Source organism: Salmo salar, chromosome 03 (assembly GCF_965601325.2).
Source record: "Salmo salar chromosome 03, fSalSal1, whole genome shotgun sequence".
Lineage (NCBI taxonomy): Eukaryota > Metazoa > Chordata > Actinopteri > Salmoniformes > Salmonidae > Salmo > Salmo salar.
In genome coordinates this window covers 63,006,239-63,033,760 of record NC_138293.1, presented here as the reverse complement: position 1 = coordinate 63,033,760, position 27,522 = coordinate 63,006,239, and the positions used below count along the sequence as shown (strand labels likewise).

The 27,522-nt window shown below is 45.0% G+C and overlaps 1 protein-coding gene across 4 annotated transcripts in view; it reads left to right on the top strand.

Moving 5' to 3' along the window:
- Positions 1-22,190, top strand: part of stat5a (signal transducer and activator of transcription 5a) — a 102,114-nt gene extending 79,924 nt beyond the window's left edge. For 3 of the 4 annotated variants that reach the window (XM_082971398.1, XM_082971400.1, XM_082971399.1), the window contains 12 exons: positions 1,589-1,744; positions 7,411-7,590; positions 7,985-8,072; positions 9,479-9,601; positions 11,734-11,826; positions 11,965-12,171; positions 14,595-14,689; positions 15,561-15,703; positions 15,841-15,996; positions 16,203-16,254; positions 16,700-16,804; positions 18,584-22,190. In XM_082971398.1, coding sequence (XP_082827524.1) covers positions 1,589-1,744; positions 7,411-7,590; positions 7,985-8,072; positions 9,479-9,601; positions 11,734-11,826; positions 11,965-12,171; positions 14,595-14,689; positions 15,561-15,703; positions 15,841-15,996; positions 16,203-16,254; positions 16,700-16,804; positions 18,584-18,707 — 1,522 coding nt within the window. In that variant the 3' untranslated portion in view covers positions 18,708-22,190. The remainder of the gene's footprint in view (positions 1-1,588; positions 1,745-7,410; positions 7,591-7,984; positions 8,073-9,478; positions 9,602-11,733; positions 11,827-11,964; positions 12,172-14,594; positions 14,690-15,560; positions 15,704-15,840; positions 15,997-16,202; positions 16,255-16,699; positions 16,805-18,583) is intronic. The other variant, NM_001173817.1, reaches the window with a different exon arrangement.
- Positions 22,191-27,522: the final 5,332 nt, after the last annotated feature.

The following is a 27,522-nucleotide window of genomic DNA, read 5'->3' as shown; positions in this document are numbered from 1 at the left end:
GAGAGAAAGAAAGAAAGAAAGAAAGAAAGAAAGAGAGAAAGAGAGAATTAGAGAGAGCATACTTAAATTCACACAGGACACCGGATAAGACAGGAGAAATACTCCAGATATAACAGACTGACCCGAGCCCCCCGACACATAAACTACTGCAGCAACTACATTCAGATCTACATTGTTGTTAATTAATATCATCACACCTTTTGAGTTCCTTTGTCCATGACAGAAAATTATTTCACCACCCCATTCCTTTTTCCATGCAACTTCATCTAAGGATGTAGAGTGAGTTTCCTGTAAACAGTATGTTATATTCCTTTTCGTTTAGCCACGTAAAGACTGATCTTCTTTTTTTATAATCTGCTAAACCATTACAATTATAACTGGCTATACTTATTTCACCCCTTACCATAACTAGATACTATTCTCAGTCTAAATTAACCATAATTAGTGCTTGTAAAGTTACTGCCGTCAGAGGTATTATGACGGTCAAAATTAGAGCTTTCAAATGTCTGATATTTAGAATTCAAGAAATACGTTCAAGCAATATTTGTTTTATTCCCTTGCCTGTGAACCAATGCCACAAATGTTAGAAAATTGAGACAAGATATTATATGTGTAGTAAATCTGAGTAGGTTGATGTGTATGACATTGGATGTGATTTAGTGAGAGTGTGTACGATGTCTGTATAAGAGTAAGACTATAATGTGTGATCCAAATAAATAATAACTCCGCCAATTTGCATGGTTGACTGTCTATGTGTGTAACATGTAGTGCGTATAGCCTTAATATTCATGATGATAATAGTAATCCATATCGTATCACCGTCACATTTGCATCATAATTACCTTTAACATCATTGAAAAACACATCCCAGCATTTCCATAGCAATTGACGTTTCACATGATCATGAAAGAGACCTTGCTTTACTCTAGAGAAGGCTTCACTACAGTACAAATGTATTCCATGCAATATGTTATTATTCCCCAATGCCCCTATTCTGATATCTTCCACTTGCTTGTTGTAAACATATATAAACATGTAGACAGACATAAAAAGATAGACAAACAAGAAACATATGAATATGAACAAGTGAATGTTAGCTGTACAGAAAGTTTGCCATCAAAGTGGAAAATAAACACAATCGTTGTCAATTTCAGCAAACTACTTAGAAAACACATAGAATGACTGTTTTCCTGTCATTCTATTCATTTAAAACATTTTCACGTGATCTACAACCACTTTATTACTTGATTTTCTGAACGCTGGTCACATTTTCAATGCTAATCCTATAGAATCAGCAACGGTCCAATGAATGTGTTTATTTTTGAACGCTCCAGCATGGAATTATTACCTTGTCTTAAACTGTACATTTTGAACTAGACTGTAGTCTGTCTGGTTGTCTGAACTTGTAGGAGTCTGAATTTTGAGTTGTGTGATCTTAATTTGCCCATTTTGAGAACCTTATTTCAAGTGTGTGTGTGTGTGTGTGTGTGTGTGTGTGTGTGTGTGTGTGTGTGTGTGTGTGTGTGTGTGTGTGTGTGTGTGTGTGTGTGTGTGTGTGTGTGTGTGTGTGTGTGTGTGTGTGATTCAGGTGTGAGAAGTTGGCAGAGACGATCTGGCAGAACAGGCAGCAGATCAGGAGAGCAGAACACCTGAGACAACAGCTTCCCATCCCCGGCCCCATCGAGGAGCTACTGAACGACCTCAACAGCACCATCACAGACATCATCTCAGCACTGGTCACCAGGTGTGTGTGTACCTTCGTGTGTTTGTGTGTGTGTGAAGTTGTTGTTATTGTTCAATATCAAAGTGCAAGGTATTGTGAGAATAGGTTGTAGTGTGTTGGACTGTGTGCGAGTGGCTTTGAGCTGGAATGTAGGTGTGTGTAAATGTGAACTTCTTATAGACACACTTATCTTCAGGGTGTATGCTACTCTACAGTCATGTTTACACCCCCCATCTCCTCTGATGGGACTGAATGAAGAACAACTGAACTGTGTTATTTACCATATACTACACTCAGTGTGAACCCTTACACAAACCCTATCCTACTGACACAACCCCTGACTCCTTATGTGGCCAATAGAGCGTGAGATTACGTTTATTACCAGAATTACATTAGAAATGACTCAGCACCGCACATCACGGGAGCCCGGTTATATGACTCTGTGGAGCAGCAAAGCGTGTGTGTGTGTTTGACTCTGTGCTGAACCCAAGCTGGGTTGTTCCGGGGCAGGGGGAGCAAGCTGCTGATAGTTCCTCCAGCAACCCAGCCCAGCTCTGCTCCCAACCCCTGCTGAACCTACCAATGAACACACAAACACAACCTCAGTCAGCCTGCATTTACCCTCAACACTACAAGGAGGGAGAGATGGAGGGAGGAGAGAGGGAGGCCTGCTATAGATCCGAAATGAGAAAGAAAACAGGAGGGAGAGTGAACGGTTTAGAAAAGGAGAGGAAGATACAGTACGAGGAAGAGAAGGAGTGAACCGTTTTAGGACATTAAGTGAAAGAAAGAAGGGGGATACGAAAGAGGGTCGATTCGAAAGCTAAAGAGACAAAAAGTGTTGGAGACTAGAGATGAAGAGTCTACAATGATGGGGAGATGGGGAGAAAGGCTAACAGGCTCAGAAAGTTAGCTTGAGTTCCATGGTAGAGTGTTGTAGCCCTGGGGGCACTGTCTGTCAGCCCGTATCAGTCCGCCAGCCTCACTGACTGGATCAGGAAGTCTTCTGAGTGCTCCCAGAACCCTCTGCTCTCTCCTTATTCCAGCTGTGGTCCCCACAGAGACCCATCATGCACTGTGGTCCCCACAGAGACCCATAATGCACTGAGAAGCTGTTTCATTGTCAGAACGATGTCCGTTAGGCCACAGACAGGGGAGCGTTGAGAGCGTAAAAACTAGAGATCGACCGATTATGATTTTTTAATTATTATTTTTTACGCTGATACCGATTATTGGCGGGCCAAAAAAAGCCGATACCGATTAATCGACCGTTTTTTTTAATTTCTTTATTTATTTGTAATAATGACAATTACAACAATACTGAATGAACACTTATTTTTAACTTAATATAATACATCAATAAAATCAATTTAGCCTCAAATAAATAATGAAACATGTTCAATTTGGTTTAAATCATGCAAAAACAAAGTGTTGGAGAAGAAAGTAAAAGTGTAAAAAAAGCTAACGTTTAAGTTCCTTGCTCAGAACATGAGAACATATGAAAGCTGGTGGTTCCTTTTAACATGAGTCTTCAATATTCCCAGGTAAGAAGTTTTAGGTTGTAGTTATTATAGGAATTATAGGACTATTTCTCTCTATATGATTTGTATTTCATATACCTTTGACTGTTGGATGTTCTTATAGGCACTTTAGTATTGCCAGTGTAACAGTATAGCTTCCGTCCCTCTCCTCGCTCCTACCTGGGCTCGAACCAGGAACACATTGACAACAGCCACCCTCGAAGCAGCGTTACCCATGTAGAGGAAGGGAAACAACTACTCCAAGTCTCAGAGCGAGTGACGTTTGAAACGCTATTAGCACGCACCCGGCTAACTAGCTAGCCATTTCACATCGGTTACACCAGCCTAATCTTGGGAGTTGACAGGCTTGAAGTCATAAACAGTCATAAACAGCCCTTTGTATTGCGAAGGGCTGCTAGCAAACGCAAAAAAGTGCTGTTTGAATGAACGCTTACGAGCCTGCTGCTGCCTACCATCGCTCAGTCAGACTGCTATATCAAATCATAGACTTAATTATAACATAATAACACACAGAAATACGAGCCTTAGCTCATTAATATGGTCGAATCCGGAAACTATCATCTCGAAAACAAAACGTTTTTCCTGTCAGTGCAATACGGAACCGTTCCGTATTTTATCTAACTGGTGGCATCCCTAAGTCTAAATATTCCTGTTACATTGAACAACCTTCAATGTTATGTCATAATTACGTAAAATTCTGGCATATTAATTCGCAACGAGCCAGGCGGCCCAAACTGTTGCATATACCCTGACTGCGTGCAATGAACGCAAAATGACACAATTTCACCTGGTTAATATTGCCTGCTAACCTGGATTTCTTTTAGCTAAATATGCAGGTTTAAAAATATATACTTCTGTGTATTGATTTTAAGAAAGGCATTGATGTTTATGGTTAGGTACAGTCGTGCAACGATTGTGCTTTTTTCGCAAATGCGCTTTTGTTAAATCATCCCCGTTTGGCGAAGTCGGCTGTCTTTGTTTGGAAGAAATAGTCTTCACAGTTCGCAACGAGCCAGGCGGCCCAAACTGCTGCATATACCCTGACTCTGTTTGCAAGAGAAGTGACATATTTTCCCTAGTTAAAAGAAATTCATGTTAGCAGGCAATATTAACTAAATATGCAGGTTTAAAAATATATACTTGTGTATTGATTTTAAGAAAGGCATTGATGTTTATGGTTGGAGCAACGTGTACCTAAGCGATTATATGCAACGCAGGACAGGCTAGATAAACTAGTAATATCATCAATCATGTGTAGTTAACTAGTGATTATGATTGATTGATTGTTTTTTATAAGATAAGTTTAATGCTAGCTAGCAACTTACCTTGGCTTCTTACTGCATTCGTGTAACAGGCAGGCTCCTCGTGGAGTGCAATGTAAAGCAGGTAGTTAGAGCATTGGACTAGTTAACCATAAGGTTGCAAGATTGAATCCCCGAGCTGACAAGGTAAAAATCTGTCATTGAAAATAAGAATGTGTTCTTAATAACCTCTTACATCTAGACGTTCCGCTAGCGGAACACCTGCTCCAATATCCAATGATAGGCGTGGCGCGAAATACAAACTCCTCGAAAATCTGAAAACTTCAATTTTTCAAACATATGACTATTTTACACAATTTTAAAGACAAGACTCTCCTTTATCTAACCACACTGTCCGATTTCAAAAAGGCTTTACAGCGAAAGCAAAACATTAGATTATGTCAGCAGAGTACCCAGCCAGAAATAATCAGACACCCATTTTTCAAGCTAGCATATAATGTCACAAAAAACAAAACCACAGCTAAATGCAGCACTAACCTTTGATGATCTTCATCAGATGACACTCCTAGGACATTATGTTATACAATACATGCATGTTTTGTTCAATCAAGTTCATATTTATATCAAAAACCAGCTTTTTACATTAGCATGTGACGTTCAGAACTAGCATTCCCACCGAACACTTCCGGTGAATTTACTAAATTACTCACGATAAACGTTCACAAAAAACATAACAATTATTTTAAGAATTATAGATACAGAACTCCTTTATGCAATCGCGGTGTCCGATTTTAAAATAGCTTTTCGGTGAAAGCACATTTTGCAATATTCTGAGTAGATAGCCCGGCCATCATGGCTAGCTATTTTGACACCCACCAAGTTTGGTACTCACCAAACTCAGATTTACTATAAGAAAAATTGGATTACCTTTGCTGTTCTTCATCAGAATGCACTCCCAGGACTTCTACTTCAATAACAAATGTTGGTTTGGTTCCAAATAATCCATAGTTATATCCAAATAGCGGCGTTTTGTTGTGCGTTCAAGACACTATCCGAAGGGTAAAGAAGGGTGACGCGCCCGGCGCGTTTCGTGACAAAAAAAATTCAAAATATTCCATTACCGTACTTCGAAGCATGTCAAACGCTGTTTAAAATCAATTTTTATGCGATTTTTCTCGTAAAAAAGCGATAATATTCCGACCGGGAGTCGTTGTTTTCGTTCAAAGACTGAAAATAAAAACATGGAGTCGTCTCGTGCACGCGTGCGCCAGTCTCATTGTTCTCAGATCGACCGCTTACCAAATGCGCTACTGTTTTCCAGCCATGGCCTGCAAAGTCATCATTCAACGTTCTGGCGCCTTCTGAGAGCCTATGGGAGCGTTAGAAAATGTCACGTTACAGCAGAGATCCCCTGTTTTGGATAGAGATGATCAAGAAGGCCAAGAAATGGTCAGAGAGGGCGCTTCCTGTTTGGAATCTTCTCAGGTTTTGGCCTGCCAAATGAGTTCTGTTATACTCACAGACACCATTCAAACAGTTTTAGAAACTTTGGAGTGTTTTCTATCCAAAGCTAATAATTATATGCATATTCTAGTTTCTGGGCAGGAGTAATAATCAGATTAAATCGGGTACGTTTTTTATCCGGCCGTGAAAATACTGCCCCCTATCCATAACAAGTTAACTAACTTGCCTAGTTATAAAAATCGGCCAAATCGGCATCCAAAAATACCGATTTCCGATTGTTATGAAAACGTGAAATCGGCCCTAATTAATCGGCCATTCCGATTAATCTGTCGACCTCTAGTAAAAACACTACTTTTAAAGTCCATACTACTGCATTGGTGTTTCCTCTCCTCTTAATTCGCTCTTTCCTGCTCTCCAGCGAAACCACACCCACATCCCCTCTACTGTTCCCTCTAAACCTCTAGCAGGCACCTGGGAGGGAGGCTAGGGGGGAGGGAGGGTATCTCATCACTGCCTGCTCATATTGAGTACGGTCAGCCAAGCCTAAAACACAAGCAGCGTGCTCTACTAAAAAGCCCTCCGTGCCTGAATGAATGAGCATCACTCTGCCTGTGTGTGTGTAGCGTTTGTCTGTCTGTGCGTGTTTATGTGTTGGAGCATGGAGAGCAGACAGCTTGCATACTGTGTAACTTTCAAAAGCAGGTCAAATAGACGTAATAGGCAGTAGTGTGTGATGAGCAGAAATCCCTGTGGTGATCTGTTGGTTAAAGGGATACTGCTAAATGTTTTCAATCAAGCCCTTTTTCTACTAACCAAGAGTCAGATGAACTCATGTATACCATTGGTATGACTCTGTGTGCATTTTGAAGGAAGTTGAAGTTCGTTTCTGGAGCCATTGTTAACTAGCGTGCAGTTGTTCCTGTAGACTTTCTGTCATTGGGCTAACGCTAGTTAATAATTGCTCCAGAATCTACCTTCAACTTCCTTCAAACTGCATGCAAAGACATACAAATGGTATACATGAGTTCATCTGACTCTGGGTAAGCTAAAATGTTGCACTATCCCTTTAAAGCAACCCGCTACACTTTCCTCTGACTCTAATCTCTGTCTGTCTGTCTGTCTGTCTGTCTGTCTGTCTGTCTGTCTGTCTGTCTGTCTGTCTGTCTGTCTGTCTGTCTGTCTGTCTGTCTGTCTGTCTGTCTGTCTGTCTGTCTGTCTGTCTGTCTGTCTGTCTCTCTTTCGCTCTCTCTCTTTCTCTCTCTCTCTCTCCCTTCCTCTCCTCTCTCTCTCTCTCTCTCTCTCTCTCTCTCGCTCTCTCTCTCTCTCTGTCTCTGTCTCTCTGTCTCTCTCTCCCCCTCCCTCCCTCCCTCCCTCCCTCCCTCCCTCCCTCCCTCCCTCCCTCCCCCCCCCCCCCCCCCAGCACCTTTATCATAGAGAAGCAGCCTCCCCAGGTGCTGAAAACCCAGACCAAGTTTGTCGCCACAGTGCGCCTCCTAGTGGGCGGGAAGCTCAATGTGCACATGAACCCCCCGCAGGTCAAGGCCACCATCATCAGTGAACAGCAGGCGAAGGCCTTGCTCAAGAACGAGAACACCAGGAAGTAAGTCACAGCATAGAGCCCCCTCATCACTGATATCTATTGCCACAGTGGAATCTATCGAGCAAGTGAAGATTCCACATTTAGATGATACTTTTGGGCGTACTACATCCCACTTTCCACACACCTAATAGAACCCTAAAGTAGGTTGTGTATAAATGTTATCTTCTTTCCTAGTACTAAAAGAATAGCCGTGTTATCCCTAGCCCAGGGGCAAATTTGGGTAGCATATTGCAAGATTGTCAGCGTTGGCATCCTGAAAAAAACTTGCCTCACATAAATTGAAATTAGTCATTCCCCTTCATGCTCTGTGAAAGTTTCATGACTCTATGATTAATACATCTACTGAAGCATCTACCTCTCCTCCTACTCCTCCTCCTCCTCCTCCCTCTCCCAGTGACAGCAGTGGAGAGATCCTTAACAACAACTGTGTGATGGAGTACCACCAGGCCACAGGAACACTCAGTGCCAACTTCAGGAACATGGTGAGGATGGACTGGACCAGGGTAGAGGATGGATGGGACCAGTGAGTCTCAGTCTGTAATACCACACCTAGAGAAGATTCTCTTCAGAGACAAATCCCAGCTAAACTGGAATCCAAGAGGCTTTTGGAGATTCTGCATTCTCATACAGATAGCATGTTACTCAGCCCACATGCTGTTTTGAGTTCCCTAGGGAACATATAAACATGTAAACTCTGGCTTAAATGGATACTCTGGGATTTTGGCAATGAACTTGTCGATACCATTTTTATGTCTCTATTTACAGAATGAAGTTAAAGGCAGAATGTTAATAAATATGCATTGGCTTGCGAAACTACCTCTAACTTCCTTCATACTGGACACAGGGACATAAAAATGGTATCCAAATCAAATTGATTTATATAGCATAGATGTTCAAATGTTCATAGATGACTAGCATGGTCAAATAATAATAATCACAGTAGTTGTCGAGGGTGCAACAGGTCAGCACCTCAGGAGTAAATGTCAGTTGGCTTTTCATAGCCGATCATTGAGAGTATCTCTACCGCTCCTGCTGTCAGCAGGTCTGGGACAGGTAGCACGTCCGGTGAACAGGTCAGGGTTCCATAGCCGCAGGCAGAACAGTTGAAACTGGAGCAGCAGCACGGCCAGGTGGACTGGGGACAGCAAGGAGTCATCATGCCAGGTAGTCCTGAGGCATGGTCCTAGGGCTCAGGTCCTCCGAGAGAAAGAAAGAATTAGAGAGAGCATACTTAAATTCACACAGGACACCGGATAAGACAGGACAAATACTCCAGATATAATAGACTGACCCTAGCCCCCCGACACATATACTACTGCAGCATAAATACAGGAGGCTGAGACAGGAGACACTGTGGCCCCATCCGATGATACCCCCGGACATTGCCAAACAGGCAGGATATAACTCCACCCACTTTGCCAAAGCACAGCCCCACACCATGAACTTACCATCCTGAGACAAGGCCGAGTATAGCCCACAAAGATCTCCGCCATGACTCTGCGGAAGTAGACAAAGTGCCTCATTGCCAAAATCCCAAAGTATCCCTTTAAGTCTGCTCCTGGAATGAAAGGGGATCCTGTATTTTATTTTTTTTACCTTTATTTAACTAGGCAAATCAGAACAAATTCTTATTTTCAATGTTGGCCTAGGAACAGTGGGTTAACTGCCTGTTCAGGAGCAGAACAACAGATTTGTACCTTGTCAGCTCAGGGATTACTAGTCCAACGCTCTAACCACTAGGCTACCCTGCCGCCCCACACATGTATGTGTGTGATCAGAGAACAGCTCCTCAAAGTGAATAGTCTAGAAGATGTTTGTGTGCTGTGCTGCTGTCCTCTCCTCAACCCTCATGATTGTCCTCTCTGACCCCGCCTCCTCTTTCATGTAGTCTTTGAAGAGGATCAAGCGCTCGGACCGGCGAGGGGCGGAGTCTGTGACAGAGGAGAAGTTTACCATTCTGTTTGAATCTCAGTTTAGCGTCGGGGGTAATGAGCTGGTCTTTCAGGTTAAGGTAAGAACTGATAACCTGGTCCCAGATCTGTTTGTGCTGTTTTGCCAACTCTTATCAATACAGCACACACAGGCTTAAGAAGAGATGAGCAGAGTGAGCAGAGTGGTGGACTAGCCCAAGGTGAGCTGTTGGCTCTAGTCTAACCTAACTCCTCAACAGCCTTTCTTTGTTTCTGGTCCTGACGAGAAGAAAAAAAACTGTCGGGGGAGGTTCTCTTCTCCACTGTTCAACCAATCCAGTAAATGTTACGCTGGAGTGTCACCTTGTTAACGTCCAAAAGAGGAAGTCACGTCACAGGCTCTCTTTCCATTTCCCCTGAAAACCAGATGCATCCAGTTGTCGTCGACACGCAGAGGGTGGAGTGTCAATACACCATGTTCCTTACCCTGCTCCTTCAGTGACCATATTCTAAGTAGTAATCATTGTTAACCTGTCTGGTAACGTGGGACGCTTGCCTAGTCAACAGCCAGTGGAATCGCGTTGCGCGAAATACAAAACCTCATAAATGCTATAACTTCAATTTCTCAAACATGACTATTTTACACCATTTTATAGATACACCTCTCCTGAATCGAACCACGTTGTCCGATTTCAAAAAGGCTTTACAGCAAAAGCAAAACATTAGATTATGTTAGGAGAGTACCCTGCCAAAAAATATCACACTGCCATTTTCAAAGCAACTAGATGCATCAGAAATACCCAAAACACAGCTAAATGCAGCACTAACCTTTGACAATCTTCATCAGATGACACTCCTAGGACATCATGTTACACAATACATGCATTTTTTGTTCGATTAAGTTCATATTTATATATAAAAACAGCATTTTATATCGGCGCGTGACGTTCAGAAAATATTTTCCCTCAAATGCTTCCGGTGAACCAGCGCTACAATTTACAAAATTACTATTCGAAAACATTGTTAAAATGTAATATTGTCATTCAAAGAATTATAGATTAACATCTCGTGAATGCAACCGCATTGCCAGATTTAAAAATAACTTTACTGGGAAATCACACTTTGCAATAAACGACGTGGTATGCTCAGAAAAATAGGCTAGGCGATACATGTTAGCGCCATCTTGGAACCATCTAAAATCAAATATACTATTGTAAATATTCCCTTACCTTTGATTATCTTCATCAGAAGGCACTTCCAGGGATCCCAGGTCCACAACAAATGTAGTTTTGTTCGAAAAAGTGAATAATTTATGTCCCAATAGTTCCTTCTTGTTAGCGCGTTCCGAAGGCTACTCATAATGTACTGAAGCACGCGGGACTTGTCTTCACGAATGTGCAAAAAATATATATTTACGTTCAAACATGTCAAACATTGTATAACATAAATCTTTAGGGCCTTTTTCAATCAGAGCTTCAATAATATTCAAGGCGGACGATTGCATTGTCTTACTAAACGTTTCGGAACAAAAGGGTTCCCATGGGCGCCCGCGTCATAGTAGTAATGGCCCTCCCCCTGTGACCAACTTCCCAAGCCTCTCTTTGGGTCAGTTTCTACCATAGAAGATTCAAACCACTTTGTAAAGAATGTTGACATCTAGTGGAAGCCTTAGGAAGTGCTAAATGATTAATATGTCCCTGTGTGTTTCAATGGCAAAGCTTGAAAGGGATTCCACACATCAGATTTCCACTTCCTGTTAGGATTTGTCTCAGGGTTTTGACTGCCATATGAGTTCTGTTATACTCACAGACATCATTCAAACAGTTTTAGAAACTTTAGAGTGTTTTCTATCCAAATCTACTAATTATATGCATATTCTAGTTACTGGGCAGGAGTAGTAACCAGATTAAATCGGGTAAGTTTTTTATCCGGCCGTGCAAATACTGCCCCCTATCCCCAACAGGTTAAAGCTATGTCACACAAGAAAAATGACCTTCACATTGTCAATGGTACAGGAAACAAATATGTATTTTTCAGAATTATATGGATTGTTTGGTTGGAACACAAAGTGCTGTACAGTAGGTTAAAGTGGAAACATGTTTTACATGAGTTGCCTTATATATACTGTATTTGATACACATACACATCATTGTGTTTGTAATGACCTTGACCTTTTTCTTCTCTCTCTCTCTCTCTCTCTCTCTCTCTCTCTCTCTCTCTCTCTCTCTGTCAGACGTTATCACTTCCTGTGGTGGTGATTGTCCATGGTAGCCAAGACAATAACGCCACAGCAACAGTGCTGTGGGACAACGCTTTTGCCGAACCCGTAAGTTCAGTGTGATCATCGTGCTGTGTGTATGATGATGTCTTTAACACTTTACATTGTTTTGTTTTTCTCTTGATGGACGTTCTAGCGTTGCCCTGGTTTAGGGTCCTTAACCCTCTCTCCTCTCCTCCTCCCCAGGGTCGGGTGCCCTTCATAGTGCCTGACAAGGTGCTGTGGCCCCAGCTGTGTGAGGCCCTCAACATGAAGTACAAGGCGGAGGTGCAGAGTAACCGTGGCCTCTCAGAGGAGAACCTGGTCTTCCTGGCCCAGAAAGCCTTCAGTAGCTCCAGCATCAACCCTGATGACTACCGCGGCATGACCATGACCTGGTCCCAGTTCAACAGGGTAAGACCTGGGTGGGTCTCAAATGGCACCATATTTCCTATGTGGTGCACTACTTTTGACCAGGGCCCATCTTTTGACAAGAACCCTATGGTCACTGATCAAAAGTAGTGCACTTTGTAGTGAGTAGGGTGCCATGTGGGACACAGCCCATGACTACTGACCAGTGGACTACAAGACCTGACCTCTGCATTAGGAACAAGTTGTTGCAGAGGGGTGATATCATCTCTTTGATGCTCAGAGGGAATCTATAGTAGAGTTTTTACCATGCCTGGTTTGTGTATATTTTATTTAGATGTGAGTATTTGCCACTGCAGACACAGTTTACCTCTTTGGTGTTCCTTCCCGTGTTCAGAGTAATGATTCCACTATATCTTCATTGGGGGCGGCAGGTTGCCTAGTAGTTAGAGCGTTGTGCCAGTAACCGAAAGGTTGCTAGATCGTATCCCCGAGCTGACAAGGTAGAGATCTGTCGTTTTGCCCCTAAACAATGCAGTTATCCCACTGTTCCTAGGCCGTCGTTGTAAATAAGAATTTGTTCTTAACTGACTTGCCTAGTTAAATAAAGGTTAAATAAAAATTAATTAAAATCTGCTCTCCTCGGGCTGAGCGAGTCTCTAATGTGTTTCTCTCTAAGGCTGCGTCCCTAATGGTACCATATTCCCTACATAGGGCCCTGGTCAAAGGTAGTGCATTAGGTAGGGAATAGGGTGCCATTTAGTCTGATGAGCTCTAGTCGGCTGGCCGTGAGGTCCTCAGGTCTGGTTAATGGGCCTGTTTGTCCAGACAGGAAGGGCTAATTCAGCCCCAGGCCTCATTGGCTCCCTCTAACCAGCCACTGATTACAGAGAGCACACTCACATTCAGACCTCATTCACCACAGAGCATCAGCCTCATTAGAGCGAGAGAGGGCCTAGTAACAGGAGCTGGAACATGCACCTCAGAGCTCACTCACTGATACACACTTGCACATGTGTATACACACGTGTGTATGCACACACACACACTGTAACGCCCTGGCCATAGAGAGGTTTTTTTTGTTCTTTATTGTGGTTAGGCCAGGGTGTTACATTGGGTGGGCGTTCTATGTTCTTTTTCTAGGTTTTTTGTATTTCTTTGTTTTGGGCCGTGTGACTCCCAATCAGGCACAGCTGAAGTTCGTTGTTGTCGATTGGGAGTCACACATAAGGAGCAGGTTTTTCCTTTGGTTTTTGTGGGGGATTGTTTTCTGTCTCGTTCGTTTTGACCAGACAGGACTGTTAGCTTTCGTTGCTGTTTGATGTTTTGTTTATAGTGGTTCATTTTATTAAATATTTATAATGAATCCACAACCTCCGCTGCATCTTGGTTTTCTTGCAACGACAGCCGTTACACACACACACACACGCATACTTACAACCCCCCCACACACACGTGCACACACACATCAACACAATAACCCAGTGTACTCTGCATTGCTGCAACAGTCATACTGATCTGAACTGGATGGATGGATGTAAGGGGGTCAGCTGAACTCTGGGAAATATCTCTCACTGACTGACTGTCTATTGTAATTGCTGCTCTACACTAAATCAAATCAAATGTATTTATAAAGCCCTTCTTACATCAGCTGATATCTCAAAGTGCTGTACAGAAACCCAGCCTAAAACCCCAAACAGCCAGCAATGCAGATGTAGAAGCACGGTGGCTAGGAAAAACTCCCTAGAAAGGCCAGAACCTAGGAAGAAACCTAGAGAGGAACCAGGCTATGAGGGGTGGCCAGTCCTCTTCTGGCTGTGCCAGGTAAAGATTTTTAACAGAACATGGCCAAGATGTTCAAATGTTCATAGATGACCAGCATGGTCAAATAATAATAATAATCACAGTGGTTGTAGAAGGTGCAACAGGTCAGCACCTCAGGAGTAAATGTCAGTTGGCTTTTCATAGCCGATCATTCAGAGTATCTCTACCGCTCCTGTTGTCTCTAGAGAGTTGAAAACAGCAGGTCTGGGACAGGTAGCACGTCCGGTGAACAGGTCAAGGTTCCATAGCCGCAGGCAGAACAGTTGAAACTGGAGCTACTCTGTATGTTTTATTTATTTTATTTATTTTTTATTTATTTCACCTTTATTTAACCAGGTAGGCAAGTTGAGAACAAGTTCTCATTTACAATTGCGACCTGGCCAAGATAAAGCAAAGCAGTTCGACAACATACAAAAACACAGAGTTACACATGGAGTAAAACAACATACAATCAATGATGCAGTAGAAGAAAAAAAAAAAAAAAAGACTATATACAATGTGAGCAAATGATGTGAGATAAGGGAGGTAAAGGCAAAAAAATGCCATGGTGGTGTGTGTGAGGAGAGCTTAGTGCGATTAAACACAGACAACAAATTGTTTATCGACTGTATCAAACCCAATGTCCCAATCCCTCTAACCTACAGGAGAGTCTGCCTGGCAGGAATTTCACGTTCTGGCAGTGGTTTGATGGGGTCATGGAACTCACAAAAAAACATCTCAAACCACACTGGAATGATGGGTAAGAATAATTTTTTTAAATGTCTATATTCCTAGAATTTCTACTCCAGAATAACCTGTGGAAATGAGGTTTGACTTGGATTGTGTGTTAGTGTAACAGGAGATGCCTGCAGCGTGCACACACTGCCCAAGTAGACAGGGAAATGGACAGAGAAAATGGCTCAACTAAGCTAAAGTCCTCTTTTTGTTGTCGTTTGAATGGCAGCTGTAATGTGCTTTCTTTAGTGAGTCTTCTTGATAGAGTGCACTTGGTGTTTTTTCTCCTTAAGCCCCTCTGCTGTTGCAGCCTCACATTTTGATTGCTTTTTTAATCTCAACGAGCCTACCAAAAGGCCCTCCCCACAATGGACACGGCTTTACCATAGCAACCACAGAGATATTTATCCCTACCTGTAATGGGTCAAGAGGGTACAATTATTGTCGGGGAAGGGGGCGGCATGACAATGTATGTAACAATGTATCTTTGTCTATCTCTGTCCTTATGTCCTCCTCCTGTCCTCCTCATGTTGTCCTCCTCCTCCTGTCCTCCTCCTGTCCTCCTTCTGTCCTCCTCTTGTTCTCCTCCTGTCCTCCTCCTGTCCTCCTTCTGTCCTCCTCCTGTCCTCCTCATGTCCTCCTCATGTCCTTCTTATGCCCTCCTCCTGTCCTCCTCCTGGGCTTTTTATTCTTTGTACATTTGTCTGTCTGTTTTCCCTCTCTCCATATCTCCCTCTTGATGTCTCTCCCCTTCTCTCTCTCTCTCTCGCTCTCTCTCTCTCTCTCTCTCGCTCTCTCTCTCTCTCTCTCTCTCTCTCTCTCTCTCTCTCTCTCTCTCTCTCTCTCTCTCTCTCTCTCTCTCTCTCTCTCTTCCTTCCTCCGTTCTCTATGTACAGGGCGATCCTGGGATTTGTGAACAAGCAGCAGGCTCAGGACATGTTGATGTCCAAACCCAACGGGACCTTCCTGCTCCGCTTCAGCGACTCTGAGATCGGAGGGATCACTATCGCCTGGGTGGCTGAGAACCCCAACAAACCAGGTACTGACAACCAACCAATCAAGCGATCAATCAATTCATTATTTTGTCAGTTAGACAATTAACAAATTAATCTTTGACGGAGAAGGTCTGTAAAAATAGCCAAGTAGGAACTATAACAAGTGTGTCCATGTTTCCAGGGGAGAGAATGGTGTGGAACCTCATGCCCTACACAGCCAAAGACTTCTCCATCCGCTCTCTGGCTGACCGCATCAGTGACCTCAACCACCTCCTCTTCCTCTACCCAGACAGACCTAAGGATGAGGTCTTCTCCAAATACTACACGCCACCCCTGTGTATGTACCTAACCTCTATTCATCTCTATAAAAATAAATGATGACATATAATTATACTGTAGTATCTATTCTCTATATCTGTTGCAATTTGGTCAGATAGAGGCTTATAACAGCCACTCTGAGGAACCTGTGAATGTGGACCATATCTGCAGTCTGAACATAGCGATTCTCCCTGTCTCTCCTTCCCTTGCCATTCTCTCTTACAGCCAAAGCAGTGGATGGATACGTGAAACCGCAGATCAAACAAGTGGTACCAGAGTAAGTCTCTCTCTCTGTGGCGATAGGGCTGATTTAATCACCTAACAATGTGGCCTGAATGCAGATCAACCATTAGGTCTTCACTCCAGATGGAGGAACCAATTAGAGCCCAGCATCCGTGGGCCTGAGGGCGCCTCTCTCCCTCTCATCACTGCACTTAGTAATGTCAGTCTGGGTAATGAGTTAGCAGGGTCCCTATTGTTACCAAGGGTCTGTGGGCCTCTCAGTGGGAGGGCTCCAGGTGCTGCTGCCCAGCACCCTGCCTAACCTGATCCTGCTGCTCAAAGGGACTGGTAATTAATGAAGCAGAGGAGGAGCGGGAGGAGGGGGTGGTGGTGAGGGATGGTGATGACGGTTGCCGTGGTAACCGACAAAGCTGGCGTTCGGAATGACGTTCTCTGGCTCGTGCGCGTTTGTCTGTATGTCTGTTTGTCTGGACCTGCAGGTTCACCACGACCAATCCTGACCCAGCAGCAAACCCCACCTACATGGATCACGGAGCCTCCCCTGTTGTCAGTCACCCTCCAAACTACGGCATATACCCGCCTATGTGAGTATAGATTACATATGTGTGTGTGCATGTGTGAGTGTGAGGTGTGTGTCTGATGGCCTGTGTTACTAACTGGTTCCTGTGTTGTGAGGTGTGTGTGTGTCTGATGGCCTGTGTTACTAACTGGTTCCTGTGTTGTGAGGTGTGTGTGTCTGATGGCCTGTGTTACTAACTGGTTCCTGTGTTGTGAGGTGTGTGTCTGATGGCCTGTGTTACTAACTGGTTCCTGTGTTGTGAGGTGTGTGTCTGATGGCCTGTGTTACTAACTGGTTCCTGTGTTGTGAGGTGTGTGTGTGTCTGATGGCCTGTGTTACTAACTGGTTGCTGTGTTGTGAGGTGTGTGTGTCTGATGGCCTGTGTTACTAACTGGTTCCTGTGTTGTGAGGTGTGTGTCTGATGGCCTGTGTTACTAACTGGTTCCTGTGTTGTGAGGTGTGTGTGTGTCTGATGGCCTGTGTTACTAACTGGTTCCTGTGTTGTGAGGTGTGTGTGTGTCTGATGGCCTGTGTTACTAACTGGTTCCTGTGTTGTGAGGTGTGTGTGTGTCTGATGGCCTGTGTTACTAACTGGTTCCTGTGTTGTGAGGTGTGTGTCTGATGGCCTGTGTTACTAACTGGTTCCAGTGTTGTGAGGTGTGTGTGTGTCTGATGGCCTGTGTTACTAACTGGTTGCTGTGTTGTGAGGTGTGTGTGTGTCTGATGGCCTGTGTTACTAACTGGTTCCTGTGTTGTGAGGTGTGTGTGTGTCTGATGGCCTGTGTTACTAACTGATTCCTGTGTTGTGAGGTGTGTGTCTGATGGCCTGTGTTACTAACTGGTTCCTGTGTTGTGAGGTGTGTGTGTGTCTGATGGCCTGTGTTACTAACTGGTTCCTGTGTTGTGAGGTGTGTGTCTGATGGCCTGTGTTACTAACTGGTTCCTGTGTTGTGAGGTGTGTGTGTGTCTGATGGCCTGTGTTACTAACTGGTTCCTGTGTTGTGAGGTGTGTGTCTGATGGCCTGTGTTACTAACTGGTTCCTGTGTTGTGAGGTGTGTGTGTGTCTGATGGCCTGTGTTACTAACTGGTTGCTGTGTTGTGAGGTGTGTGTGTGTCTGATGGCCTGTGTTACTAACTGGTTCCTGTGTTGTGAGGTGTGTGTCTGATGGCCTGTGTTACTAACTGGTTCCTGTGTTGTGAGGTGTGTGTGTGTCTGATGGCCTGTGTTACTAACTGGTTCCTGTGTTGTGAGGTGTGTGTGTGTCTGATGGCCTGTGTTACTAACTGGTTCCTGTGTTGTGAGGTGTGTGTCTGATGGCCTGTGTTACTAACTGGTTGCTGTGTTGTGAGGTGTGTGTGTCTGATGGCCTGTGTTTCTAACTGGTTGCTGTGTTGTGAGGTGTGTGTGTGTCTGATGGCCTGTGTTACTAACTGGTTCCTGTGTTGTGAGGTGTGTGTGTGTCTGATGGCCTGTGTTACTAACTGGTTCCTGTGTTGTGAGGTGTGTGTGTCTGATGGCCTGTGTTTCTAACTGATTCCTGTGTTGTGAGGTGTGTGTGTGTCTGATGGCCTGTGTTACTAACTGGTTCCTGTGTTGTGAGGTGTGTGTGTGTCTGATGGCCTGTGTTACTAACTGGTTCCTGTGTTGTGAGGTGTGTGTCTGATGGCCTGTGTTACTAACTGGTTCCTGTGTTGTGAGGTGTGTGTGTGTCTGATGGCCTGTGTTACTAACTGGTTCCTGTGTTGTGAGGTGTGTGTGTGTCTGATGGCCTGTGTTACTAACTGGTTCCTGTGTTGTGGCAGGAGTGACTCCATGTTAGATGCGGACGGTGACTTTGACCTGGATGACACCATGGACGTGGCGCGACACGTTGAGGAGCTGCTGCGGCGACCGATGGAGAGCCAATGGAGCGGCCAGCAGTCGTGACCCTCAATCTCTGACCCCTGACACCAACAAAAGAACCCTGCACCTTTTGACATTTCTGATGGTTTAATTCCATTCATATCCTCCTGTTTTATTTCAGATAGCTATATTGTGAAATGTTAATAATGTTTGTGATTGTTTTTTAGTTTTTTCTTCTCAGCAAGAAAACTGCATGTCAGTGACCTTTTTTCAGTTTGTCTCCGTGCGTATCTGTAAAACAGACTAGGTATAAATGCAAAAAAACAACAATGTTACAGTATTGTATAAAAAAAAAAGTCATTCAATTCACGCATGCATTTTCATTTGGTCATAATTCTAACAAAGATTTTTGAAGAGCACTCTCCACAACCGGTATGAAGTCATTTAAACAGTTGTTTTTGTTTTTTGTTTAGTTATTTTATTATTGGAAATGGTTTATCAACAGAGTTTTTTTAATTCAACCCTCCCTCTGCCAAGAAAGAGAAAAACTTAAATGAAGAATTTGTTGTTGTTATTGACACCATCATCGGATTTGTTGCTAAGGGAAGTTTCAATTAGTAGTATAATAATACTGAATCTTTATACACTAAACTCCAAGCAGAATGGCTCTCATTTCATTCTCAGAGCACACTGAGTATCTATGTCACACACACGCGCGCACACACACAAGGATGCATCACGCACACACACACGCGCGCACGCACGCGCACACGCACACACACACACACACACACACACGCACACACACACACACACACACACACACACACACACTGTTGCATAATATACATCAGCTCCAACTGAAACTTGGGGACTTTGGGCCCCCTCTACACTCACAGGGATATTTTAGTTTCCTGTATTTGCACACAGATGCAATGTAAATACAAGCATGTATCCAGCATGGCCACTCAAGTCTCTGGACAGCCCATAGAGAAAAGATAGATGACTCATCATTAACATAACCCGTTTTTAACATGGCCATTGCCATTGAGGTCTTCCACCATTTTAAAGTTGTCATCTGGGTGGGGATTCCTATGGGTTGGGAGCAATCAGCCAATGAAGAAGAATAACATGTACTACTTTAGTACCTCAACCATGCTGTCACACAGACGCTTTAATGGCACAGATATAAAGATGAGTCCTCTATCTATCTCCCCTCCATACCCCTGTAGATGATGTATGCGCCATCAACGCTAACTCTCACTACCACTCTGTCTGTCTGTCTGTCTGTCTGTCTGTCTGTCTGTCTGTCTGTCTGTCTGTCTGTCTGTCTGTCTGTCTGTCTGTCTGTCTGTCTGTCTGTCTGTCTGTCTGTCTGTCTGTCTGTCTGTCTGTCTGTCTGTCTGTGTCTGGTGTTTTAAACAACTCATTTGGTCATGTCTTGTTATTGGTTGTGATGTCTAGTGTTGACAATCTATTTGGGGAGCTGTTTGGATGTGTGTAGGGGAGCTGAGGTCACTGGGGTGTGTGTGGAGGTTGGGGTTTAGTTGGGAGATCTGTAGGAAAGTCCATTGCTAGGACTGATGGTAGAAGAGTCTCTATACTGGGTCCTTATTGGCTTAGTATTGTGCATCTGCTGAAGTACACTAACTACTCAATCCATAGCCTGAGATGACTAGTGGAGATCTAATTCTACTCATTTTACCATGGGGCAGAGATAGAGATGCATGTTTTGAAGATTTAAAGCTAATTCCCTGCAATGCTACCAGTTTTGCCATTGGGTGGCGACACATTTTTACAGTTTTAAAGCAAATTTCCTGTAATTCTACACATTTTGCCATGACTTATGTCATGTTAATGATATCTGAGTGAGTGTGACTAGCTAGACTAACTTGCCACTGTAAGCTGTTAGCCGACATGGCTAATTAAGTGACCGTCAGTGACAAAACAGGAGAAAAACTGCTGATGCACAAGCACATTTCGAACCTTCACCTTCTAACTTTCAACAGTAAATTTAGAACCCAACTGAGTTTTTTTTTTTTAAATGGCCCGGGCCCTAAGCGACCGCTGATATTGCTTATGTCTGGAGCCAGCCCTGATGGTACTCCTGTCTGTCTGTCTCTCTGTCTGTTTTTTCTCTCTCTGTCGATCTCTGTCAGTAAGCCTGTCTTCTGTTTGCTGTTATTACTGATCACTGTTACTAAATCTGCATCTGCATGTGCATGTATGTCTCTGTGTGATATAACATAAAACATCAACTGACAACCTGAGGTATAGATATATAGCTATGTGTGCAGACAATATGAGGTGCTTGAACACTTGACTCATCAGTCCCGAGCATGAAGGCCATTGCTACCATAACGTTTGGGATATTTTGGCACTGGCTCACTCCCTGTCTTTCAGCCAAGATGTTGTAGTGGGTCTGTCTCCATATACTCCCAGCAGGATTAGTCTGCCATAGTACACCTTAGCTACCGCAGTTTAACAAAGCATGTAACGATAGATCCACCTGTTGCCGTGGCTACGCTGTTCACCCCCCCCCCCCCACACTCCCCCCCACATACACACACACACTTCTGAACCATTGGGCAATATCATGACGACAGCAACACCACACAACCCCCACAGTTATATTACACACACACAACCCATCCCCTCTACTCATAAACTCTGCCCTCTCAGGAAGGAAGCCCTACACTCGGTTGATGTATCATAAAATGAAAAAAAAAGACAAATAGAGTCTCTGTCTATTAGTGGAGGCTGGTGGGAGGAGCTATAGGAGGATGGGCTTATTGTAATGGCTGAAATGGAATTAATGGAACGGAGTCCAACATGTCGTTTCCATATGTTCGATGTGTTTTGATACAGTTCCATTGATTCCATTCCAGCCATTACAATGAGCCCATCCTCCTATAGCTCCTCCCACCAGCCTCCTCTGCTATCTATATACAGCATATATGAATTTATTTTCTGTACCATAATTCTATTTTATTACAGTATACTGTACGTCTGTGGTACGCCCCTCTGAATGTAATCCCCTTGCATGACCTGAGGAGGGTGTACGTATAACATGGCAGCCACTGCAACCTCTTAGGTTTCATCAGAAGTTTCTGAAAAAAGCCATATTGCAAACGGGAATCAGAAGAATGTTGCTTTTGTGTTTGTACAGCTGACATTATTTACACTTTTCCTATCTTTGTTTCTTTCATTTTTCCGGGTCAAAACAGCTAGTTTTTCTTCTTTGTATTTCTTGATTTCACTGATGTTGTTTGAAGAGTCAAAGCTACATGGCAATTCTTGTGACGTTTCCTTTTTTTTTAACATTATTCTGATCATTTCAAACTTGGATCTTTGCTTCACTTTAGTTAATCTATGTACTCTGGAAGCTGTATATGAGGCTGTGTTCTGTTCAGTGTTAGTTCCATGTTTGTGGTTGGGTTTTAGCACTTCGGTTGTGTTCCAAAAAAAACTGCAAATGAAGAAAAAAGTTTTATAAATAATTTCAACAGTAACATGTATAATGAAAAATAAGTTGTGACTGAATAAATGTAATGGTTTATTTGTTCACATTCCATGTCAGTCTGAACTGCACCTTACCGATACTGTACACCTTACCGATACTCCATTTCAATAGAGTCGAATCAGAATGTAAACTCAAATTCCAATTCTAATTTCTTCTTATTGAGCATTGAATTTAGTTTACTTTCTGAATTGACTGAATTGAAAAGGAATAGACCCAAAACCTGACTAGCCTTTCAACAGCCTTCTGACTGGGTGTGGGAATCATAGCACCGCTATAACATAGCAGCACTACATGCCTTTTTACACTTGACCTCTAACACATAGATGGATGCAGCAGTCTGCTGTTGAGTGACATGAGCTGTGATCATTGCATGTTATACATTATAATTATCAGATCAGATTGCACTGAAGCACCATTGTGATTCTAACCTCCCACTAAGCCATACTGCATTTAGACGGGCATATGTACAAATACTCACTCACTATAAGTTTGGTGTACTTGAATGAAGAGAGACCAATAATCACAAGTAAATAAGGGGACTCTATAAAATGCAGCAGTGATGTTGATATTAAACTGAACCTCATTACATTTACATTTACATTTAAGTCATTTAGCAGACGCTCTTATCCAGAGCGACTTACAAATTGGTGCATTCACCTTATGATATCCAGTGGAACAACCACTTTACATTAGTGCATCTAAATCTTTTAAGGGGGGGGGGGGTTAGAAGGATTACTTTATCCTATCCTAGGTATTCCTTAAAGAGGTGGGGTTTCAGGTGTCTCCGGAAGGTGGTGATTGACTCCGCTGTCCTGGCGTCGTGAGGGAGCTTGTTCCACCATTGGGGTGCCAGAGCAGCGAACAGTTTTGACTGGGCTGAGCGGGAACTGTGCTTCCTCAGAGGTAGGGAGGCGAGCAGGCCAGAGGTGGATGAACGCAGTGCCCTTGTTTGGGTGTAGGGCCTGATCAGAGCCTGAAGGTACGGAGGTGCCGTTCCCCTCACAGCGCCGTAGGCAAGCACCATGGTCTTGTAGCGGATGCGAGCTTCATTAACCTACCATTTGCCTTAAAGGTCCAATCTGAAGTTACTATATCCATTTCAACTAAGCCCCTTTGCTCTTCCTATATCTAGGCTTGGATGGACTGACATGTCACTGCTCAGCAATCTCTGATCCACTGCACGCACTACCTCTTCCTTTCTTTCGTTCTCTCTGTCTATATCTCTCTCTCTCCCTCTCTCTCCCTTATGTCGCTCCATCTCCCTCCACACTGGTTTATGTGATCGGTTGTCCAGTGGCAACTCACATCTGCTATCTTGTGGCAGGAACACATATTGTCTCTGAGACACAGTACCGGACTGGGATGTACTGTCCCTTTAATGCCAGGGGGGCTTTTCTCACCTGTTTACTCAGGGCCCACGGGACATGGAAAAGTGATTAGACAATGTAATTAACCTAATGCATGAACTGCAATCGACTATGACCCCATTGATTACTATAAAATATATTATGATTGTCAATCTCCTATAGAACAGACAGATCCGAGACCCACTGTTTGCCTTCTCAACAAATAACTCAATCACATTTACTATATTCTAATCAATGTTTTTCCATTTTTAAAAACATCGGACATGTCTGGAGGTCAGAGAGCGACTGTTGCTTGGATACGAAACTGCACGTGGTTGCTTAGTTACTGTTCAACATTCACAACAATAGCTTTAAAAGCCTTGGACAGAGAATGCAATTCAATGTAACACAGCAGTAAGGTGAAATGGGCATTTTTTTAATTGAAAACATGCAGTATACAGGAGGACACCACTGTTTTCTTTCAGTTGACAACAGACAATTCTGCAGATAAAACAAACAGAAATATTACAGGAAACCAGCCTTCCACACAATAAAGCAGTTCTTCCAGCAAAGGAAATGGTGTTAGGCTCTGGGTGTAGTGGGTGCGAAGTCAGGCGCAGGAAGCAGAGAGTACAGGGTAGTGCTTTATTGGCACACACGGCAAACATAAGCCACCCCACGAAAATACATGGCGCACACAAAACAAATGCCCCAAACACTGGGGACTGAAACAGTCCGGAGAAAACCCACGACCGAACACGTCAGATACAAGCGTGCACAGCAGCAACACACAAAACAATCCCGCACACAGAGCAGGCGGGCCTACTGGCTAAAATAACCCGACTAATCAGCCTAACACAAAACAGGTGAAACCAATAAACAGAAAGGGGAAAAAAAGGGAATTAGTGGCAGCTAGTAGGCCGGTGACGACGACCGCCGAGCACCACCCGAGCAGGAAGGGGAGCTACCTTCGGTAGGAATCGTGACAGTACCCCCCCCCCCCCCCCCCCCCCCCCCCGACGCACGCCGACACGGCCTCGAGGGTGACCTGAAGGGCGACGCGCAGGGTGATCCGGGTGGAGCCGATGGAAGTCCCTCAACAGTGACGGGTCCAAGATGTAACCTATAACACACCTTGTTTATCCTCCTCAGGACTTTGAAGGGCCCCACACACTGCGGCCCCAGCTTCCGGCAGGGCAAGCGGAGGGGTAGGTTTTCGGGTCGAGAGCCAGACCCTGTCCCCCGGTACGAACACGGGGGCCTCACTGCAGTGGCGGTCAGCACTCCTCTTCTGCCGTTCACCGGCTTGCTTGAGGGATTCCTGGACGGCTCTCCGGGTCTCCTTGGAGCGCTGCACCCACTCCTCCACCACAGGAGCCTCGGTCTGACTCTGGTGCCATGGTGCCAGGACCGGCTGGTAGCCCAAGACACACTGAAATGGTGATAGGTTCGTAGAGGAGTGACGGAGTGAGTTCTGGGCCAACTCCGCCCATGGAATGTACCTAGACCACTCCCCTGGCCGGTCCTGGCAATACGACCGCAGAAACATACCCACCTCCTGGTTCACTCTCTCCGCCTGCCCATTACTCTCGGGGTGATAACCGGAGGGGGTCTCAGTCAAGCTGACTGAGACCTCCAGACGCTCCATAAATGCCCTCCATACCCTGGACGTGAACCGGGGATCTCGATCAGAGACGATGTCCTCCGGCACCCCGTAGTGCCGGAAGACGTGGGTAAATAGCGCCTCAGCAGTCTGTAGGGCCGTAGGGAGACCGGGAAACAGGAGGAGACGGCAGGACTTAGGAAACCGATCCACAACAACCAGGACAGTAGTGTTCCCCTGAGATGGGGGAGATCGGTCAGGAAGTCCACTGACAAGTGAGACCATGGCCGTTGTGGAACGGGGAGGGGCTGTAGCTTCCCTCTAGGAAGGTGCCTAGGAGCCTTACTCTGGGCACATACCGAACAGGAAGAGACGTAGAACCTAATGTCCCTAGCCAAGGTGGGCCACCAGTACTTCCCCCTGGGACCCCACACTGTCCTTGCCCCTCCAGGATGACCCGAAGAGGGTAGTGTGTGAGCCCATCGAATCAATTGATCACGAACACCAAGCGGCACATACTTGCGACCCGTGGGACACTGTAGAGGCGCAGGTTCCACCCGTAACGCCCAATCGATGTCCGAGTCCACCTCCCAAACCACCAGTGCCACCAGCCTAGAGGCTGGAATGATGGGAGTAGGATCGATGGGCCGGTCCTCCATGTCATAGAGACGGGACAGCACGTCGGCCTTTGTGTTCAGGGAGCCTGGTCTATAAGAAATGGTGAACCTGAATCGGGTGAAGAACATGGCCCACCTTGCCTGACGCGGATTCAGTCTCCTAGCTGCCCAGATATACTCCAGATTCTGGTGGTCGGTCCAGATGAGAAAAGGGTGCCTAGCCCCCTGAAGCCAGTGTCTCCACACCTTCAGGGCCTTTACCACCACTAACAACTCCCGGTCCCCCACATCATAGTTACGCTCTGCCGGACCGAGCTTCTTCGAAAAGAAAGCACAGGGGCGGAGTTTCAGTGGCGTACCCGAGCACTGTGATAGCACGGCACCCACCCCAGCCTCGGACGCGTCCACCTCCACTATGAATGCTAGAGAGGGGACCGGGTACGCCAACACGGGTGCATCGGTGAACAGCGCCTTCAACCTATTGAAGGCTCTGTCAGCCTCTGTCGACCACCGCAAACGCACCGGCCCCCCCTTCAGCAGTGAGGTAATGGGGGCCGCTACCTGGCCAAAACCCCGGATAAACCTCCGGTAGTAATTGGCAAACCCTAACAACCGCTGCACTTCCTTCACCAGGGTTGGAGTCGACCAATTACGCACGGCCTTAACGTGGTCACACTCCATCACCACCCCCGAGGTGGAAATGCGATAGCCCAGGAAGGAGACGGCTCGTTTGGAGAACACACACTTCTCAGCCTTGACATATAGGTCATGCTCCAGCAGTCTACCAAGCACCTTGCGCACCAGAGACACATGCGGGTGGCGGAATATATCAGAATATCATCGATATAGACAATGCGCCCTGCCCGTGCAGGTCCCTGAGAATCTCGTCTACAAAGGATTGAAAGACGGCTGGAGCATTCTTTAACCCATACGGCATGACGAGGTACTCATAAAGACCTGATGTGGTACTAATCACGGTTTTCCACTCGTCTCCACCCCGAATGCGCACCAGATTATACGCGCTCCTGAGGTCCAGTTTTGTGAAAAACCTTGCTCCGTGAAATGATTCCACCGCCATAGCGATGAGAGGTAGCGGGTAACTAAACCCCACCGTGATGGCATTTAGGCCTCTATAATCAATGCATGGACGCAGACCTCCCTCCTTTTTTTCACAAAAAAGAAACTCGAGGAGACGGGTGAAATGGAGGGCCGAATGTACCCCTGTCCCAGAGATTCCGTGACATATGTCTCCATAGCCAACATCTCCTCCTGTGACAATGGGTACACGTGACTCTTGGGAAGCGCAGCGTTTACCTGGAGATTTATCGCACAATCCCCCTGTCGATGAGGTGGTAATTTAGTCGCCCTCTTCTTACAGAAAGCGATAGCCAAATCGGCATATTCAGGGGAATGCGCACAGTGGAAACCTGGTCTGGACTCTCCACCGACGTGGCACCGATGGAAACTCCCATACACCTCCCTGAACACTCCTCTGACCACCCCTGGAGAACCCCCTATCTCCACAAAATCCTGGGATTGTGACTAGCCAGCCAGGGAACCCCCAGCACCACTGGAAACGCAGGCGAATCAATAAGGAAGAGACTAATCCGTTCCTTATGATTCCCCTGCGTTACCATGTCCAGTGGAACCGTGGCCTCCCTGACCAACCCTGACCCTAATGGCCGGCTATCTAAGGAGTGCACGGGGAAGGGGGGATCTATCGGCACTAGCGGAATTCCCAGCTTGATGGCGAGTCCGCGATCCATAAAGTTCCCAGCTGTGCCTGAATTGACTAGCGCCTTATGCTGGG